This window comes from Corticium candelabrum, chromosome 21 (assembly GCF_963422355.1).
Source record: "Corticium candelabrum chromosome 21, ooCorCand1.1, whole genome shotgun sequence".
NCBI classification, from domain to species: domain Eukaryota; kingdom Metazoa; phylum Porifera; class Homoscleromorpha; order Homosclerophorida; family Plakinidae; genus Corticium; species Corticium candelabrum.
In genome coordinates this window covers 1,993,969-2,013,007 of record NC_085105.1, presented here as the reverse complement: position 1 = coordinate 2,013,007, position 19,039 = coordinate 1,993,969, and the positions used below count along the sequence as shown (strand labels likewise).

At 43.4% G+C, this 19,039-nt stretch overlaps 3 protein-coding genes across 4 annotated transcripts; 1 reads left to right on the top strand and 2 right to left on the bottom strand.

Moving 5' to 3' along the window:
* The first annotated feature begins 439 nt into the window (after positions 1 to 439).
* LOC134196454 (hemagglutinin/amebocyte aggregation factor-like) lies at positions 440 to 2,386 on the top strand. Its single transcript, XM_062665583.1, has 2 exons — positions 440 to 578; positions 1,688 to 2,386. The coding sequence occupies exons 1-2, from the start codon at positions 491 to 493 to the stop codon at positions 2,182 to 2,184; spliced, it is 585 nt and encodes a 194-aa protein (XP_062521567.1). The 5' UTR covers positions 440 to 490; the 3' UTR covers positions 2,185 to 2,386.
* A 3,066-nt stretch (positions 2,387 to 5,452) lies between these two features.
* Positions 5,453 to 11,507, bottom strand: LOC134196627 (uncharacterized). Of its 2 annotated transcripts, XM_062665823.1 has the most exons (7): positions 11,310 to 11,507; positions 8,491 to 8,952; positions 8,288 to 8,435; positions 7,964 to 8,235; positions 7,470 to 7,900; positions 7,234 to 7,274; positions 6,834 to 7,170 (listed from the first exon to the last, which is right to left on the bottom strand). In XM_062665823.1, exons 1-7 carry the CDS (start codon positions 11,465 to 11,467, stop codon positions 6,958 to 6,960), a joined length of 1,725 nt encoding a protein of 574 aa, XP_062521807.1. In that variant the 5' UTR covers positions 11,468 to 11,507; the 3' UTR covers positions 6,834 to 6,957. The 2 variants fall into 2 exon arrangements, with proteins under 2 accessions (XP_062521806.1, XP_062521807.1); XM_062665822.1 differs by lacking the exons at positions 6,834 to 7,170; positions 7,234 to 7,274 and adding an exon at positions 5,453 to 6,809.
* Positions 11,508 to 12,535: 1,028 nt separating this feature from the next.
* LOC134196817 (uncharacterized) lies at positions 12,536 to 18,732 on the bottom strand. The gene is made up of 6 exons (XM_062666038.1): positions 18,542 to 18,732; positions 15,648 to 16,109; positions 15,445 to 15,592; positions 15,121 to 15,392; positions 14,627 to 15,057; positions 12,536 to 13,964 (listed from the first exon to the last, which is right to left on the bottom strand). The coding sequence occupies exons 1-6, from the start codon at positions 18,730 to 18,732 to the stop codon at positions 12,865 to 12,867; spliced, it is 2,604 nt and encodes an 867-aa protein (XP_062522022.1). The 3' UTR covers positions 12,536 to 12,864.
* Positions 18,733 to 19,039: the final 307 nt, after the last annotated feature.

Below are 19,039 nucleotides of genomic sequence, written 5' to 3'. Positions count from 1 at the left end.
GCTGTCGTTCGCATGATGATGTCTAGAGCTTGATTACCTCTTGTTGCCTGATCTGTTGTGTTATAATGTTATTTGATACTGTGCCCGCTGACTTCTGGTGTCACGTGAACATAATGATAATGGCCGCCCGCCCGCGTCAGCCTGGGTGATGTGAAAGTTCAAAACAGACATGCAACAAATGGGGGCCTTATGCACAAGTATGTAAACGGCAAGTCTGCTACAGGCACGAAAATTGAACGCTGTGTTATGAGATACGGTCGTATAGCTATCTAGAGAGTATACCGGATCTGATGGGCGGGTTCGATCACACTTGGGATTAATTCACAACCAATCCAGACGCTAGACTGCCTTTTGTTCAATGTAAATGACCAATCACAAGATCCCTCACTGCTTGACCGCCTAGATAGTGCTAGAGCCGTCGGGGTAGTTCATTCTTTTTGTAATCTGGTAACCAATCGGGTCGTGAGCAGGTTGACGTTGATCTGGCACTATGACGAACATGTCGCCACCAAAGACTCCAACTACTTTCTGGCTTGTGGTGATCGTGGCAGTTGTTACTGGAATACAAGGAGCAAAAGGTACAAAACGTCTTCATTAATAATTATCTAGGATCTGGCAGCCATGGGAATGTAGACGAGGAAGAATGGTATCATATTATATCTCACGCCCACGTACAAAATCGTACGTGGCCGAGGTCCAGGTTCCATACACTAAACTATTCGCAATGCATGGGCTGCTGTTGCAAATCAAAGTTTCAGAGCGAATGCCAAGTATGCATGCAACCCATGCAGACTAGTACATGCAGCCTACGCATATACCAGAGGAGCTACTCTGTACACGTATACATGTACGTGTAGCTATGTATGTAAGTGCATGGATGGCGTTCTCTCTTGATTGCGAGGAAAAGTCGAGCGCTCATTTGCAGACACGTGCACTGTATGTAATTTTAGCTTTTCCTTACTCTAGAATAGCCTAGCGTATACCTCCAGTGGGCATGCACGAAATACTCCGCGTGTAGCGGTGCGACCAGCAGAACGTGCATCTATATGCTTTGTGCAGCTCGATCGTCTGTCTGGCGATCTTGGATGATCTTGCATGGATGACACAGGAAAGAGCGCGGCTTCAGATCTACTACAGACGACAAGAGTCTAGCTACAGCGTGGCGAAGCTGTGCGTGATGTGCTCATCGTTGCTTCGGTATGTTCGATCTAGGCTCATGTCGTGAACGACACAAAACGTCTGTTTGTACTGCAAATTCAAAGCCGCAGAAAACCCATTGTCGGCTTTGCGTTTGACGTTTGGGAATACGTGGATGAAAATGGTCTCTAGTAGCTATCGATTCATAGACCTATGCAAATGGCGCAGACAAAAAGGCATGCAATGATTCGAAGGAGTCACGAGACGGCTAGCTTCCCAAGGCTTCGCGTTGTTTTGAAATCGAGATGGGCCCTGCGAATCGTATTGCAGTTAAGTAGTTGGGAAATATTTAGTAGGCGGCCTACTCTCACGCCTTTTGTACCCAGTCCTCTACTCGCGTGCACTCCACGTGTTTTTACCGCTTGCTTTTGTCCCAGAGGAGTAGCCAGACCATCTCGCGCGAGGCTACTTCAACGTAACTACGAATATTTGAAGCACATGTACAGTTACGGTCTCTAGCTGCAACGATGGTCACAGTACATATTTTTAGGAGCTTCAGTGAGCTCGAGTGTTCGCTCTACCGGGTACGTCAACTACTGGGACGCGCCTCTTGCTTGGGATGCTCCAATCGGGTACGCGGTCGTTGGCACGTTCAGCTATCACGACAACGGCAGAGAGGACAGACGATGGGGATTTCGATACGCCAAGATCAACAAACGAGCCTACTACGACGGTCTCCAAAAACTGCACGTGACCAACTACGACAACTACATGTGGCGCGAGTGCTACCACGGGTACATGATGACGTCATTCACCAGTTGGCATAGCAACTACCGCGAGGACAGGCAGTGGGTTTTTCGTTGCGCTCGAGTGCCTAGATCGTCTTTGAGTGATTGCCATTGGACAAAAGAGGTGAACGACTATGATAGGAGACTGGACTACAGAACTCCTGCCGACTATGTGCTAGCCGGTGTGAGGTCCTATCATCACAACGGGAAGGAGGACCGTCGATTTCTCTTCAAGATATGCAAACTCGTTCTCCAGTGATTGTGTATCACTGGCAGACGTGTCCGCTATTGACGGATTGCTGACGTACGGTACTATGCGTAGCTACGTACGTAGTGTAGACTAGCTGCTGGTTGATGTAGAGCAATGACGTTGTGTACACGCGTTCACAAATGAGGCCACTGCAAGCTGTTGTGCTAGAGATTAGAAACTCAGTTGAATATAACATGAACCATCTGACAAACCTGCCAGTACCAGTAGTACATGCAGCTTGTATATACTAGTACGCGTTGTTTGTCGACACCATTCTAAAGTCCATTCACTCTGACTTCTCCCCTGGAAGCTTGCTTGGTTCTTGCGTGGGCAGATGTTCCCAGCGTTTATCCAATGAGCAATTAGTAATTAGCATAAGAGATGATGGCTGGGTTTGTCTTTCAATTGAAGGTTGTCTATTGATTAGAGTAGCTAGGTAAAAAATTTGCATAACAAGGTTCGCGGACGATAGTCTGCAATGCAAACCCAAAAACTGCATTACCATGAGCTCTAAAATGAAGTAAGTGTTTAGCGCGTCTCTAGAACCTTGCTGTCAAAAGTTATTCGGGATTTACTGAGGGAGAAGTCAACGTGGACAGACTCTAGTGTCAGTTTCCAATTACTGCATGCAATTTGTACAGGGCCATCCAAATCATAATTAGTTTAATAAAATCTGCTTAATTGGTCAAAGTTGGGCATTCCTACAAGCACTGGATCTTTTATATCTAACGCTTTGTTTGCAAATGCTAAACATATAAAATGACGTATCATTGAATTTATTACTAGCAGTATGATCTGTCTAGAGCCCAAGGTTACACCACCATGCAATGTCTAGATTTTTAATAGTCAATTGCAAAATGACCTCTAGCCTCGAACTTCCAGACCAGAGAGCGCGCGCAGCGCGCGAACTCAAAAACGAAATACGATTTCGGAAGTACTTATCAAAAAGCGCTATTCTAATCGCGTAGGATTGTTTTACCTAATTCAAGAATGAGATGGAAAGATACCGTGCTTTTGCATGACGCTGACGTACCATTTGTAATGCCATGAGATCTCACGAACGAAGAAGAGACGTATGCCGTGTTTGCGGCACTAGCTTGGTGGACGGCATGAAACGACGACTCTTTGATTCTGCGGCAGAACACTAGCTAGTGTAACCGCTCGACTACCGCTCGACCAGTTGTCAAAGGTGATGGTCTATCGACACCAGTGGCGGTGGAGGTAGGGGTTTCGAAGGGCGACAGACCTCCCAATATTTGAATAATTTGGGGGTCTGAGATCCCCAATAATTGGATCTCCTTAAATGGAACCATGTACCATGTACTTCTGCAATATGTTTGCCAATTCAATCACCAGCTAGGCTACGCGCACACATCATGCACTCCGTCGACCGTATCCTGCAAGGCATGCAACGCCCACCACATGGATACGGGCATTTCGAGGGCGTGTTATTCTGACGCGGAAGTTGGGTAACCGAAATTCACAAGCTGCTGCGTCTTTACCTTACAATACCCGTAACATCTGCAACTTCAGAGAGAGCCTTCTCGACTCTTAGGAGGCTACTGACCTACCTACGATCCACTATGACGGAGGAGAGGCTAGCTAACTCTTCACTCTTACATGAACGTGGTAGACGTTGCGACCGATTTATTCTTGTACCGACGAGCGAATAAGGTGCCTTAGTACTAGTGCTTGGTAATTGTTTCACCGGAATTATGTATTGTGTTTTGTGTGAGATTAATTATTTAGTGGATATCGTAAACGTTTCAAAATTCCTAAGCTATAGAAAGCCTATAACATGCCCTATCTACCTCAACAGCTCAATTTTGCAAGCTGTCCTCGCTGTCAACTGTAACTCAGATGGTGAACTGTTTGCAGTGTGGATATTTGACCTCCTGGTGAGACGAAGGTGGTCTGCACGTTGGGGTTTGTAAGCCACTCCCCAGACTTCCGAAGGACTCCAATTCTGAAACGAGCTGTAGTCTACCTCCACAGCAATAGCAATACATTACAACATCATACCAAATGTGATGGCCTTCATAAATGCAGTACAGCTGGTCGCTCGATCGACTGTGGCTGCATGAAGAAATAGCAACAGCAGCTGCAGCTGGCCTAGGTACAGGCGTATTTCGTCTGAAACAGGATAGGTTTGAGTCTAACATCATGACAACCAAAGCAATAAACTAGGGCCTAACAGCAAACATCACACAATAGTAACTAGAACGACATTCTTTTCAGTCCAGTTGCTTTCCACTGACACGACAGCATCACATTGGACGACCTCAGCAGACCTTCTAATGTCCATAAACAATTACTATTTATGTCTCAATAATACCATTCTCTACAAAATAATAATCAAACACTCGACTATAGACTGGTTGCAGTAGGCGTGAACCTACGCACGTGCTGGAGGACTGGTACTGTACGCGAGACAAGGTACGAAAGAGTACAGCAAAGAGATGCAGAGACTGCGATTAGAAGACGAAAAAAACCGTTCCTCCAATTGATTGCAGTGCATGTGCAAGCGAAATTACAGACGACATTGAAACTGACGACAATGAAGAAAATAGAAATATAAAAAATTGAAATATAAATAAATGTAAATATCAAAATATACAATAAAAAAATAAAAAATATTAGTGCATGGGAGCGATAGCATGCATGCAGACCTAGTAGTGAAGATGTTGACACTGCCACAGGCTAAAGAAGCCGTTGCACTGTCTTCAGGAGGAACTGGCAACAATATACGGCATTCCGATTTCAAAGCAGTTTGCTTTCAAAGAAAACAATTTGGATGCAGGTTGTCGCTGCGGGCCACCCGCAGACGTCCTCGGACAACTCACTGAGGAAAATTTCGTAAAGGTCTCGACCATCAGCGTACTGCAATTTAGCATTGTAGCGACGTCGGCTGTCGGAATCTAAACAATCTGTCGCGATAACCGAGAAAAACAGGCCTCTAACTTATCGAAAACGTCCCGGCTGTACATGTACTAGTAGACTGTACAGTTGAGGGGCACACATTTGCCTAAAAACATTTCATGAGAATTCTGTCTGGCTGCTAATTTTTCAGTACAGAGTAAAATGCATGTGAACGAGGCATACTTTATGATGTATTCTCAGAACGGGATACCCATGCAACAATAATAAATTAATTGACTAACAGAAAACGAGCTATTCAGCTAGAGCTACCAAAATTCTACATCACAATCAATGTCAAGTTGAATTTAGAAAATAATTCTATGCAAACTGCTAAAGTAGTACAAAATAGTTGCAGCAGTGACTTCACTGTTTCCATTGTACACCTAATCAACACTAAATGAAACCCCAAACTGGTACTATATACAACCTAAAATATAACACATATATCACCCATCTCTACAACACTATATAAATAAAACTATATACAATACAATCAATAAATTATGAAAGTATACACAACAAACAATATAAAACATACACACAGAGAGACAGCTCTCCTATATAGAAAGACACAGGTAATACAGTCAAATGTCACGATCATATCCTTCCGTATGGTAAGTCCGAAAGCACTGTCGCTCAGCGGATGACACACAGAGGGGGACGTTGCATTCTTGGCATCGATACCTGGTCTTCGTATGCTTCCTGCCTTGAGATCGGCAAACAATGCAACGTACTAACCCCTCTGCTACAACCGGGATGTGTGAGCTATACCGAGGGTCTGGCAAATTGCTGTATTTGTTGTTGATGTTGTTGTATTTGTTGCTGTTGTTGTTGCATTTGTTGCTGTTGTTGTTGTATTTGTTGCTGTTGTTGTTGTATTTGTTGTTGTTGTTGCATTTGTTGATGTTGTTGTACAAGTTGTTGTTGCTTTTGTTCTATAAGTTGCTGTCGTTGTACAATTTGTTGTTGTTGAATGTGTTGTACTTGTTGTGTATGTAGTAGTTGTTGTTGTTGCATTTGTTGATGTTGTTGTACGAGTTGTTGTTGCTGTTGTTCTATAAGTTGTTGTCGTTGTATGAGTTGATGTCGCATCTGTTGTTCTTGTATAAGTTGTTGTTGTTGTTGTTGTTGTATTTTTTCTTGTTGTTGTCGAATTAGTACTTGCAATTGCTGTTGTTGTTCTTCTTCTTGTTGTCGTTTCTGTTGTTGTGGTGTTGGTGTGGGAACCTGTACCATTCTTTTCGTCAAGAAACAATACTGTGCTAAAGGTTCCCTAATGTCAATTCCTGCCAACCCTCGGATAAGCTCACACCTGAAGTCTTTCTGCGCATACTGCCCTTTCCTCTGGAGACGTTCATCTTGAGGATGTTGTTTTTGAAGGGCAGTAAACATGATGAAGCTGTTGAGTATAGCTAAGTCAATCATGTGCAGAAAGATCTTCTTCCAGTACCTGAGGCTCTTGTGTAGAACTTCATAATAGTTTATCATCTGGTCCGACTTGTAGACCCCTCCCTTGTGTGCAAAGTAGTCAGAAATAGCCTCAGGTCTGGAAATAGTGATCCTGCGATACCCATCATACTCTGCGCAATCGTTAGTAAATCTTGTGCAGGGAGTATGATGGTGTCCAGAATGAAGGGTGCTCATGAGTGTCCCCACGTTCCGGTCCACCCATTGGATGGTACAGAGTGGACCATCGCGTGCATAACGAAATGAACCTAAACACAAAACTATTATGGTATTTGCTAATACCGTACAACCCTGCCTTGCAACCATCCCGGAAATACGACCACTTTCCTTCGGTCCTAAGCTTTACAAGGATCTCTGTAATACATTGTGTTCTCAGAAACACGACCACCTCCGAATTCAGAATTGTGACCAACATTTATGGTCCCTCCGACCATTCTTAGACCTCGCAATTGCGGTCAAGCACATGCACACCTCATCGGTATTCCCGGATAAAGCGTACAAAAATGGTAGTGTCAAGCTCTGCAAAATCCGTGAAGTGGAAAGAACTGTCACTTGAAGAGATATGGAGACTAGTTGATGAGAGTGACAGAAAAAGTCGGCGGCAACTCGCTACAAAGTTTGGCATCAGAAAGACGTGACGAAAGGAAAGATCTGGTTTTGCATGTGACTTACATGTATATATACAGTAAAACCCCGCCTTACTTTAGTCATTCCTACAAACATTGCATCATGTAAATAACAGTGCTACAACCAACATACGGGTTCTAGTAATGTGGGTGTAGCCTAGACATTCCCACGCAGATTCAGAACAAAGACCACCTCATAAATAGAACCAACAAACCATAGTCCTGAGGTGGTCGTAATTCCAAGCTTCTACTGTAAACACATTAATAATTTGCTATGCTTACCGCGTGGTGACTTTGCGAACACACATGTGTTCTTCATGTCTGGAGGAACACCCTTCCTGTTTATCTGGACTGCACCACAGGCCATTGTACCCCGGTTGTAGAGCTCCTTGAACAAAGGTCCCGATGTAAATTGTTGATCTGTGTATACGATGTACCCCTGATCAAGGAGAGGATCCATCATACGCATGACTGTACGATGGATCACACTTGTGTCATCCGCTGCATGACATATCGTCTTCTGTCGTTTCCGATCTGAGCCAGCTGATGTGGTTGCTGCTGTTGCTGTTGTCATTCCTGCTGTCGCCGCCACTGATGGTTGATGCGTTTCCTTGCCCGTGTAAATATCAAAGTTGTATGTGTAGGCAGAGATAGAATCGCATACACAATACAACTTCACTCCCCACTTGACGGGATTGTTTCTCATGTATTGCCTAATAATAGCAAGACATCTAATAACAACCTATAGCCTTTATGTAATAGAAATGTTTATATACCAAAAGGCAAAACGACCTTTAGCTTTCACCATTCGCTCGTCAAGTGAGACACGGGCATGAGGCTGACCATATTCCATGCAATTACGACGCAAAGCTTCACAGACTGTACGTACACTCCTCAATGGGTCAGCCTCTCGGTCCTTGGCAGTACGAGGATTTTCCAACTGTAGGACCGATAGGATCACATCAAAACGACTGCGAGACATGAACCTTCTGGCCCACAACCCGTAGAAAGGAAAAGTTGTGCGCCAGTAATCAGAGAGCTCAGGGACCTACCAATACATAATTAAAAATAAAAACACTAAGTGATTTGTGATAGTATACCTTGACAAGTCCCATGTATATCAAGAGCCCTATCAGTGAGTTCATCTCTGCAGTCGTCACTGGACGAAATCTACCCTCCCCTCGGCGCCCTCCAGATTTTCCTTTATTCCTTTTTCTGCAATTATCTTCACCTTTGATGTTGCTGTTTCTAAAAGAATTTATAACATAGAGACAAATGCATAGGAAAGACATCAAACACATACGTTCTGATGATCTCGATCATTTCGTCAGTAAAAAATAATTTGAAAAAGCCTACAGCGTCGGTAGGATAAGGTTGGGGAGGGTAGAATCCCGGTTGCCTTCGTGGTGCAAATGGTGGCAACTGTAGTTGGTAGTCATCATCCGGTGGAATGTGACACAAATGCAGGACGTCCAGTGCATCAGTGCGGCGATCAACAGAGGCAGCTGGCTCAGACTCGGAATCAGATGAATGCGACGACGACGAAAGTGTGGAAGGATGTTGAGACTGCCGAACTGGTTGTTGTAATGGACGACGAAGACGAAGACGAGTTGACGATGATGGCGAAGAAGCAGGAGATGAAGTGGCAGGAGGAGAAGTAGCAGGAAGTGATAAATGAGGAATGGATACAACGGATAGTGATGAAGATGGAGGCGATAGATGAGAAACAGGTAATGAAGGAGAATGATGCTGAGGTGAAGGAGGGCTAATAAATATATAAAATATTAGAAAATGTTTGCATGATTGCAATATATTGCGTGTGTAACCGCTAGATACAGCTACACAGCCCTAGCAATGGCAACATAACACGTGCGTTGCTATTGCAACATCGTCAACCATTAATTAAGAACTTTGATGTGCTTGTGGATCTGCTGAATACAACCTACTTTTGAAACAGCAGCATCCATTGCCATCTGTGCATACTCTTCAACGAAGAATGTCAACCATCTCTTCTAACTCTACCATAGACCATCTTCACTCAAAACTGCAGCATCTTTGTGAACAGGAGAAACGTTGCTGTTTGACAATGAATGAAATGTCCATTACCCCAGGGGTTGAGTTTGATACAAGTAGTGGTCAGAGGCAAAGTCAAACTGCCTGGTCAAGTTAAGCATGGGCGTGCCACGCACTTTTAGGTTGGGTGGGTTAGCATTATGGTGGAAGCAGGTAGTTACTTACTACTTTACTGACAATTTTACTTTTGCCACTTCTCAAGCCCATTGTATTGGAATTATATGGTGCATGGACCATAATTGCAGGTAATTAATATGAGAGGTAATTAGAAATTAAAATTATAGTATATTTTTAATATATTATAAACCAAAAATAAAGAAACCACTTTTTAAAGGTGTCCCTGTGCCCCTGCATTGACTAATCTCAGTCTGGCTGCGCTTGTAATATCTGGGAAAGCCTTACTGACACAGTCTGAACTCCGAGGCAGCGCACACCACGGCAAATCTCAGTTTCACTTCCCGCTGATGCCATCACTTAGTTTTCAAGTACCAAGGAAATCCACGTGAGATCTTTTAAAACGACAAGTGAGCTCTAACCCTATCTATTGTCATCTGGATTCTAGAGTGCCGCTGTTCAAAATACTCTACGTACATACAAAGTCCCTCAAAATTAGGGAAAGTGTTGTTCATACCTATAGTAATAAGTTCCTTTAACCCTTCGTCGACCGCCTATAAATACTTTACGCTACGTACGCTACGTATGGTGGGCGTGCTTACGTTATCTCTGCCTCTTTTTAGTACCCGGCTTACTGTCGACCGTTTTCCCGGAACGGATCCTTTCTTTCCACTTTCAAAATATAGCTTAAACGAATGGCTAATAAATTCTCTTTCGAATGAGCCTACTTTCAACCGTCTACGTTCTATTAATCACCAGATATCGCAAGTTCCGTTTACGTCACACGTGACTAATTTCTGGTTAGGTGACTTCGTCATTCAATATTCATCCTCCCCAGCTTTGTTAGCCAATCAAAATATTTTTAGCCGTTACACACACCCTTTGGGCGTGTCTATACATACCAGCAAGATTTTAGCGGCGCATGCGGCTTCGTCACAAATTTTGCCGAGATCGTCCATGCGGTCTGGCCGTACTTCGTTCTTCGATAGGATTTCGCCAACAATTTGGAGGCGAAAACAACATACTCAAACGTTTCTTACGTGTGTTTCATGTCGAACGCATCATTTGACGCCGATACAACGATGAACGAGTGAGATATTCCGTTCGAAAAAACAGCGATGACGCGCGGCGCTGTAAGTACATCATTTTTATGTCTAAACGTTTCATTTTTTGCGATATCTTTTTAGTATGCGTTTCAGTAGCTGTGTTACAAGTTTGGCCTCTAGTCGTTGCTGATAATTTGAGTTATGCCCATAGTAACGGCATGTTTTCTGTTGCTATGACTAGGTAGGTGCCCGTATGTTTTGGTTAGAGAATGATGTCTAGAACAATCGTTCAAACCGTTTTCTAATATTCCATATGTTTATTAGCTATTCAGACAACGATGCAACGCACAAGAAAGCAGATCTTTTCATCAGCGATTCAATTAGTGTAGCTTAGACAAGAAGTTGACATGAACACATGGAAACTATCATCAATAGCTATGAGATTTGTATGATTCGAAAGCGCAATTAACAGGCTTTTCAAATCTGCATGTATTGTAATTTTCGCTTCTATAATGTGGCTACAATTGCGAATAATAGGTAATGGATTGTAGGTTACGTGCGCGCGCTACCCAATTAGTACATTCTTGGTGATATGTGTTCGTGTCAGAAGTTCAGGTGATATTTACACCTACGGCCGAAAGCCGAAGGGTTAACTTCAAGCTTTGTTGATGCTCGTACAATTTATACAACAATTTTTACTACCGTCGGCTGGACACAAAATGGCGCCCATAATCCGGGTTGTCGCAACTCTCTCTATCCGGCTCTGCGTGGCGGGTTATCTTCGCGCCAAATATTTGGCGCGTTTAGAGTGGTGGTGCGCATTCTAGGATCCCTACCTAGACTGCATATGAAAAAACCAAACCATTAGACATCAAACTGTTACACTTACAGCGTGGCATCATCGCTATCTTCCCTGATGAATAGAGCTTCTTCGTCGTCCGTCCCGTCGCCGTCCGATGACGAGTCCGAAGACACAACCTGCTCGGAAGACACAACCGACTCAGAGTCGTCGGTAATCTCGTCATCGGTTGGCTGCAACTGAAACATTTCAGACAAATCGCCCACGGGCAGCGTAGCACCAAAGTCACACGAGCGTTCCATGTCGAAAGGCTAGTACGTACTAGTAGGACCAAGCCGCATGCGCCGCTAAAACCTTCCCGTATAATTAGACACGCCCAAAAGGTGTGTCTAAAAGCTAAAAATATTTTGATTGGTTAACAAGCTCAGTGCATTCAACGATAATTATAGTCACGTGGGTAAATCCCAGCGACGTTAGTACAGTACTACAACACCATCTGATATTCTGTAGTAGCTACACTACCAAATTACAAACCTGGAGCAGATAATAAATTAGTGAGTGGTTGCCCATAGAGCCAATGCTAGAGATGTTTTACCACACAATAAGGGACCTACCAAGTATTTGAAGTCATCAGGCTGCTCAATATTGAAAGATTCTGTTTTCAGAATCATACAAGCTAGAGAAGTGACTAAGACTATTTAGCAAGTTTTAGTCATTTATTGGTAAAATTAATTGTGGTTAGCGTGCGCTAATTTTCATAATTTCGCTTAGTTAGCGCGCGTTAGGTCAAGTCTTACAGCAAGTGCCACTGACAATAATTATTAGCGATAACAACACACTCATTGACAACAGTGCAATACTAAGTTGTATGGTTTATTACATTTTTCGATCAATAGAATTAATTAAAATTTTCATGCCTCAGTCATTGTACTGAGCTGCAAACCTTGTGTGCATAATTTCTAGTGTGTACATGCCAACACCACAAGATTCATGCTACTTCATTGTGAGTCACTTGACTAGTAGAAGTATCGATTCTGAGCGTACTGAATCATGTCATATATAGTGGTACTACAAACAACACACTTAGTCTACCCCAATAGCAATAGTAACATCGAAACATCATACCGCATGTGTTGATAGCAATATTGAATGACCTTCATTATATGCAGTGCTGCTGGCCGCTCGGTCAACTGTGGCTGCATTCATACTACATAGAATGACATGCTCATGAACTCACGTGAATGGCATAAGTGTGTTCCCTCTGAAAACAAGGAAGTTTTGAGTCTAGCATCATGGCAACCAAAGCAATACTGGCTATTCAGCTAGTGCTACCAAAATTCTACATCACAATCGATGTCAAGTTGAATTTAGAAAATAATTCTATGCAAACTGCTAAAATAGTACAAAATAGTTGCAGCAGTGACTTCACTGTTTCAATTATACACCTAATCAACACTAAATGAAACCCCAAACTGGTACTATATACAAACTAAAATATAACACACATATCACCCATCTCTACAACACTATATAAATAAAACTATACAATACAATCAATAAACTATGAAAGTATACACAACAAACAATATAACACATACACACAGAGAGACAGCTCTCCTATATAGAGAGACACAGGTATATACAGTCAAATGTCACGATCATATCCTTCCGTATGGTAAGTCTGAAAGCACTGTCGCTCAGCGGATGACACACAGAGGGGGACGTTGCATTCTTGGCATCGATACCTGGTCTTCGTATTCTTCCTGCCTTGAGATCGGCAAACAATGCAACGTACTAACCCCTCTGCTACAACCGGGATGTGTGAGCTATACCGAGGGTCTGGCAATTGCTGTATTTGTTGTTGATGTTGTTGTATTTGTTGTTGTTGTTGTTGCATTTGTTGTTGTTGTTGTTGTATTTGTTGTTGTTGTTGTTGCATTTGTTGATGTTGTTGTACGAATTGTTGTTGCTGTTGTTCTATACGTTGTTGTCGTTGTATGAGTTGCTGTTGCATCTGTTGTTGTACGATTTGTAGTTGTTGAATGTGTTGTTCTTGTTGTGTATGTACTTGTTGTTGTTGTTGCATTTGTTGATGTTGTTGTACGAGTTGTTGTTGCTGTTGTTCTTGTATAAGTTGTTGTTGTTGTATTTTTTCTTGTTGTTGTCGAATTAGTACTTGCAATTGCTGGATTTGCTGTTGTTGTTGTTCTTCTTCTTCTTGTTGTCGTTTCTGTTGTTGTGGTGTTGGTGTGGGAACCTGTACCATTCTTTTTGTCAAAAAACTATACTGTGCTAAAGGTTCCTTAGTGTCAATTCCTGCCAACCCTCGGATAAGCTCACACCTGAAGTCTTTCTGCGCATACTGCCCTTTCCTCTGGAGACGTTCATCTTGAGGATGTTGTTTTTGAAGGGCAGTAAACATGATGAAGCTGTTGAGTATAGCTAAGTCAATCATGTGCAGAAAGATCTTCTTCCAGTACTTGAGGCTCTTGTGCAGAACTTCATAATATTTTATCATCTGGTCCGACTTGTCGACCCCTCCCATGTGTGCATTGTAGTCAGAAATAGCCTCAGGTCTGGAAATAGTGATCCTGCGATACCCATCATACTTTGCGCGATCCTTAGTAAATCTTGTGCAGGGAGTATGATGGTGTCCAGAATGAAGGGTGCTCATGAGTGTCACCACGTTCCGGTCCACCCATTGGATGGTACAGAGTGGACCATCGCGTGCATAACGAAATGAACCTAAACACAAAACTATAATGGTATTTGCTAATACCGTAGAACCCCGCCTTGCGACCATCCCGAAAATACGACCACTTTCCTTCTGTCCTAAGCTTTACAAGGATCTCTGTAACACATTGTGTTCTCAGAAACACGACCACCTCCGAATTCAGAATTGTGACCAACATTTATGGTCCCTCCGACCATTCTTAGACCTCGCAATTGCGGTCAAGCACATGCACACCTCATCGGTATTCCCGGATAAAGCGTACAAAAATGGTAGTGTCAAGCTCTGCAAAATCTGTGAAGAAGAGGAAAGAACTGTCGCTTGAAGAAATATGGAGACTAGTTGATGAGAGTGACAGAAAGTCAGCGGCAACTCGCTACAAAGTTTGGCATCGGAAAGACGTGACGAAAGGAAAGATCTGGTTTTGCATGTGACTTACATGTATATATACAGTAAAACCCCGCTTTACTTTAATCATTCCTACAAACATTGCATCATGTAATTAACAGTGCTACAACCAACATCCGGGTTCTAGTGATGTGGGTGTAGCCTAGACATTCCCACGCAGATTCAGAACAAAGACCACCTCATAAATAGAACCAACAAACCATAGTCCTGAAGGTGGTCGTAATTCCAAGCTTCTACTGTAAACACATTAATAATTTGCTATGCTTACCGCGTGGTGATTTTGCGAACACACATGTGTTCTTCACGTCTGGAGGAACACCCTTCCTGTTTATCTGGACTGTACCACAGGCCATTGTACCCCGGTTGTAGAGCTCCTTGAACAAAGGTCCCGATGTATAGTATTGATCTGTGTATACGATGTACCCCTGATCAAGGAGAGGATCCATCATACGCATGACTGTACGATGGATCACACTTGTGCCATCCGCTGCATGACATATCGTCTTCTGTCGTTTCCGATCTGAGCCAGCTGATGTGGTTGCTGCTGTTGCTGTTGTCATTCCTGCTGTCGCCGCCACTGATGGTTGACGCGTTTCCTTGCCCGTGTAAATATCAAAGTTGTATGTGTAGGCAGAGATAGAATCGCATACACAATACAACTTCACTCCCCACTTGACGGGCTTGTTTTTCATGTATTGCCTAATAATAGCAAGACATCTAATAACAACCTATAGCCTTTATGTAATAGAAATGTTTATATACCGAAAGGCAAAACGACCTTTAGCTTTCACCATTCGCTCGTCAAGTGAGACACGGGCATGAGGCTGACCATATTCCAAGCAATTACGACGCAAAGCTTCAAAGACTGTACGTACACTCCTCAATGGGTCAGTCTCTCGGTCCTTGGCAGTACGAGGATTTTCCAACTGTAGGACCGATAGGATCGCATCAAAACGATCGCGAGACATGAACCTTCTGGCCCACAACCCGTAGAAAGGAAAAGTTGTGCGCCAGTAATCAGAGAGCCCAGGGACCTACCAATACATAATTAAAAATAAAAACACTATGTGATTTGTGATAGTATACCTTGACAAGTCCCATGTATATCAAGAGCCCTATCAGTGAGTTCATCTCTGCAGTCGTCACTGGACGAAATCTACCCTCCCCTCGGCGCCCTCCAGATTTTCCTTTATAACTTTTTCTGCAATTATCTTCACCGTTGATGTTGCTGTTTCTAAAAGAATTTATAACATAGACACAAACGCATAGGAAAAACATCAAACACATACATTCTGATGATCTCGATCATTTCGTCAGTGAAAAATAATTTGAAAAAGCCTACAGCATCGGTAGGATAAGGTTGGGGAGGGTAGAATCCCGGTTGCCTTCGTGGTGCAAACGGTGGCAACTGTAGTTGGTAATCATCATCCGGTGGAATGTGACACAAATGCAGGACGTCCAGTGCATCAGTGCGGCGATCAACAGAGGCAGCTGGCTCAGACTCGGAATCAGATGAATGCGACGACGACGAAAGTGTGGAAAGATGTTGAGACTGACGAACTGGTTGTTGTAATGGACGACGAGGACGAAGACGAGTTGACGATGATGGCGAAGAAGCAGGAGATGAAGTGGCAGGAGGAGAAGTAGCAGGAAGTGATAAATGAGGAATGGATAAAACGGATAGTGATGAAGATGGAGGCGATAGATGAGGAACAGGTAATGAAGGAGAATGATGCTGAGGTGAAGGAGGGCTAATAAATATATAAAATATTAGAAAATGTTTGCATGATTGCAATATATTGCATGTGTAACCGCTAGATACAGCTACACAGCCCTAGCAATGGCAACACAACACGTGCATTGCTATGCCCATAACTCAAATCTTCCCAACAGGCAGTACTAAAACAAAATCTTGTAAATATGCACACCACCTAAGCATGACTGACCACTGCAGACATGATATCAGATTCCATACTATTCCCAAATACTCCTACCATTACATTGCAGGTGGTGTAGCACGTACACAAACAGTCTGTTGCACAAACAAACTAACAGCAATGGGAGTGGTTCTGGTTGACGACTAGACGCTTCACTTCATTACTTGCTTACATACCACCTACTTCAGGCTACTTGTTTGTGCGCTAAATGTATAATGTATGACAGCAGGCAACAATGTCGAATGCAATATATTCAATGGTATCCTGTGTAATTAGTTTATATCAATAACTATTACAATCCCTTCCACCTCTGCTACTAGTACAGGGGTGTCCAACTGTGGTCATGTCGCCAATTCTGGCAACAGACGTCATGTGACGTCACGATTTGGAGACAGACTATCCAAATCTTGGCATCACAATTTCACAATTTTGGCATCACAAGAGTTCAGCATCAACTATGTAGGTGGCTACAGGAAGGGATGTGGTGATGTGGTGAAGCACATGATGTTCAAGCTCACGCGTATTGCAAGGAAGTGTGTGGCCATTTACTAGACATAAATTTGTTGGCAAGCAAGTTCCGAGCACCTCCTGGTCCTCCATATGCACAGTAGCCATCTTTGCACCAATGAAAGGGTTTGATCAACATGGCTACCCCTGGCAGCTGTTAGATTGTTCGTGCCTAGAAAGTAGGCCTCTCATCTGCATGTAGTCAATAACATCGCATTGGGGATCAGGCCCAAAGCAGACACCATGGACTGCAGCGTAAACAGCACCAGCTGCCATTCTACCTTCGTCAATATTTTAGGGAAACATAGGTAGCATACTGGCCTAACCCTAGCCACTCCCACTGCTGTTACTATTTGTTTATTTGTGCAACAGGTGATTTGTGTATGTACTGTATCGTGGTGGGAGTATCCAGGAATAGTATGGAATTTTGATATTATACGGGGATTATATATTGGCATCTATATATGTACACGTGGCCTACCCTCGGTCTCCCAGACCCGTGTAGTGCCTTTACATTGACGAGAGCTAGTTCAAGCTAAACATGAAAAGAGAACAATTTTGCATCAGAAACTGAAAATAAAGGAAAGATTTGGCATGTTCTGGAAAAGACCAGCTCACCGCTCTTTCAAGAGGCCTATAGCATGAGAGACACGCTTTGGACATCGTCAACCATTAATTAAGAACTTTGATGTGCTCGTGGATCTGTTGAATACAACCTACTTTTGAAACAGCAGCATCCATTGCCATCTGTACGTAATCTTCAATGAAGAATGTCAACCACCTCTTCTAACTCTACCATAGACCATCTTCACTCAAAACTGCAGCATCTTTGTGAACAGGAGAAACGTTGCTGTTTGACAATGAATGAAATGTCCGTTACCCCAGGGGTTGAGTTTGATACAAGTAGTGGTCAGAGGCGAAGTCACACTGCCTGGTCAAGTTAAGCATGGGCGTGCCACACACTTTTAGGTTGAGTGGGTTAGCATCACGGTGGAAGCAGATAGTTGCTTACTACTTTACCGACAACTTTACTGTTGCCACTGTTCTCAAGCCTATTGTATTGGAATTATATGGTGCATGGACTATAATTGCAGGTACTTAACATGAGAGGTAATTAGAAATTAAAAATATAGTATATTTTTAATATATTATAAACCAAAAATAAAGAAACCACTTTTTAAAGGTGTCCCTTTGCCCCTCCATTGACTAATCTCAGTCTCACTGCGCTTGTAATATCTGGGAAAGCCTTACTGACACAGTCCGAACTCCGAGGCAGCGCACACCACGGCAAATCTCAGTTTCACTTCCCGCTGATGCCATCACTTAGTTTTTCGAGTACCAAGGAAAGCAACGTGAGATCTTTTAAAATGACAAGTGAGCTCTAACCCTATCTATCGTCATCTGGATTCTAGAGTGCCGCTGTCGAAAATACTCTACGTACATACAAAGTCCCTCAAAATTAGGGAAAGTGTTGTTCATACCTATAGTAATAAGTTCCATTAACTTCAAGCTTTGTCGATGCTCGTACAATTTATACAACAATTTTTACTACCGTCAGCTGGACACAAAATGGCGCCCATAATCCGGGTTGTCGCAACTCTCTATATCCGGCTCTGCGTGGCGGATCATCTTCGCGCCAAAAATTTGGCGCGTTTAGAGTGGTGGTGCGCATTCTAGGATCCCTACCTAGACTGCGTATGAAAAAACCAAACCATTAGACATCAAATTGTTACACTTACAGCGTGGCGTCATCGCCGTCTTCACCAATGGGTAGAGCTTCTTCGTTGTCAGTCCCGTCGCCCGATGAAGAGTCCGAAGACACAACCGACTCAGAGTCGTCGAAAATCTCGTCATCGGTTGGCTGCAACTGAAACATTTCAGACAAATCGCCCACGGGCAGCGTAGCACCAAAGTCACAAGAGCGTTCCATGTCGAAAGGCTAGTACGTACTTAGCCTCGCAAGCCAGGCTCTTCCGCGCAGTCGCTGAGCTAACCGCACGTGAATCACACGAGGAGGAGGAGCTTTTACCGGAATTGCTCCAACGCGAGAAGAGCAATTCCGGTAAAAGCTCCTCCTCCTCGTGTGATTCACGTGCGGTTAGCTCAGCGACTGCGCGGAAGAGCCTGGCTTGCGAGGCTAGTACGTACTAGTAGGACCAAGCCGCACGCACCGCTAAAACCTTCCCGTATAATTAGACACGCCCAAAAGGTGTGTCTAAAAGCTAAAAATATTTTGA

Excerpts from the sequence above, each read along its gene's own strand:
- LOC134196454 (XM_062665583.1), top strand. The coding sequence starts at position 491 with ATGACGAACATGTCGCCACCAAAGACTCCAACTACTTTCTGGCTTGTG. Across the intron at positions 579-1,687 it reads TGGAATACAAGGAGCAAAAG|GAGCTTCAGTGAGCTCGAGT; the intron begins GTACAAAACGTC and ends ACATATTTTTAG.
- LOC134196627 (XM_062665822.1), bottom strand. The coding sequence starts at position 11,467 with ATGTTTCAGTTGCAGCCAACCGATGACGAGATTACCGACGACTCTGAG. Across the intron at positions 8,953-11,309 it reads GATAGCGATGATGCCACGCT|CCCTCCTTCACCTCAGCATC; the intron begins GTAAGTGTAACA and ends TATATTTATTAG. Across the intron at positions 6,810-7,469 it reads GTTCGCAAAGTCACCACGCG|GTTCATTTCGTTATGCACGC; the intron begins GTAAGCATAGCA and ends TTTTGTGTTTAG.
- LOC134196817 (XM_062666038.1), bottom strand. The coding sequence starts at position 18,732 with ATGGAACGCTCTTGTGACTTTGGTGCTACGCTGCCCGTGGGCGATTTG. Across the intron at positions 16,110-18,541 it reads GACGGCGATGACGCCACGCT|CCCTCCTTCACCTCAGCATC; the intron begins GTAAGTGTAACA and ends TATATTTATTAG. Across the intron at positions 15,593-15,647 it reads ATGATCGAGATCATCAGAAT|AAACAGCAACATCAACGGTG; the intron begins GTATGTGTTTGA and ends AAATTCTTTTAG.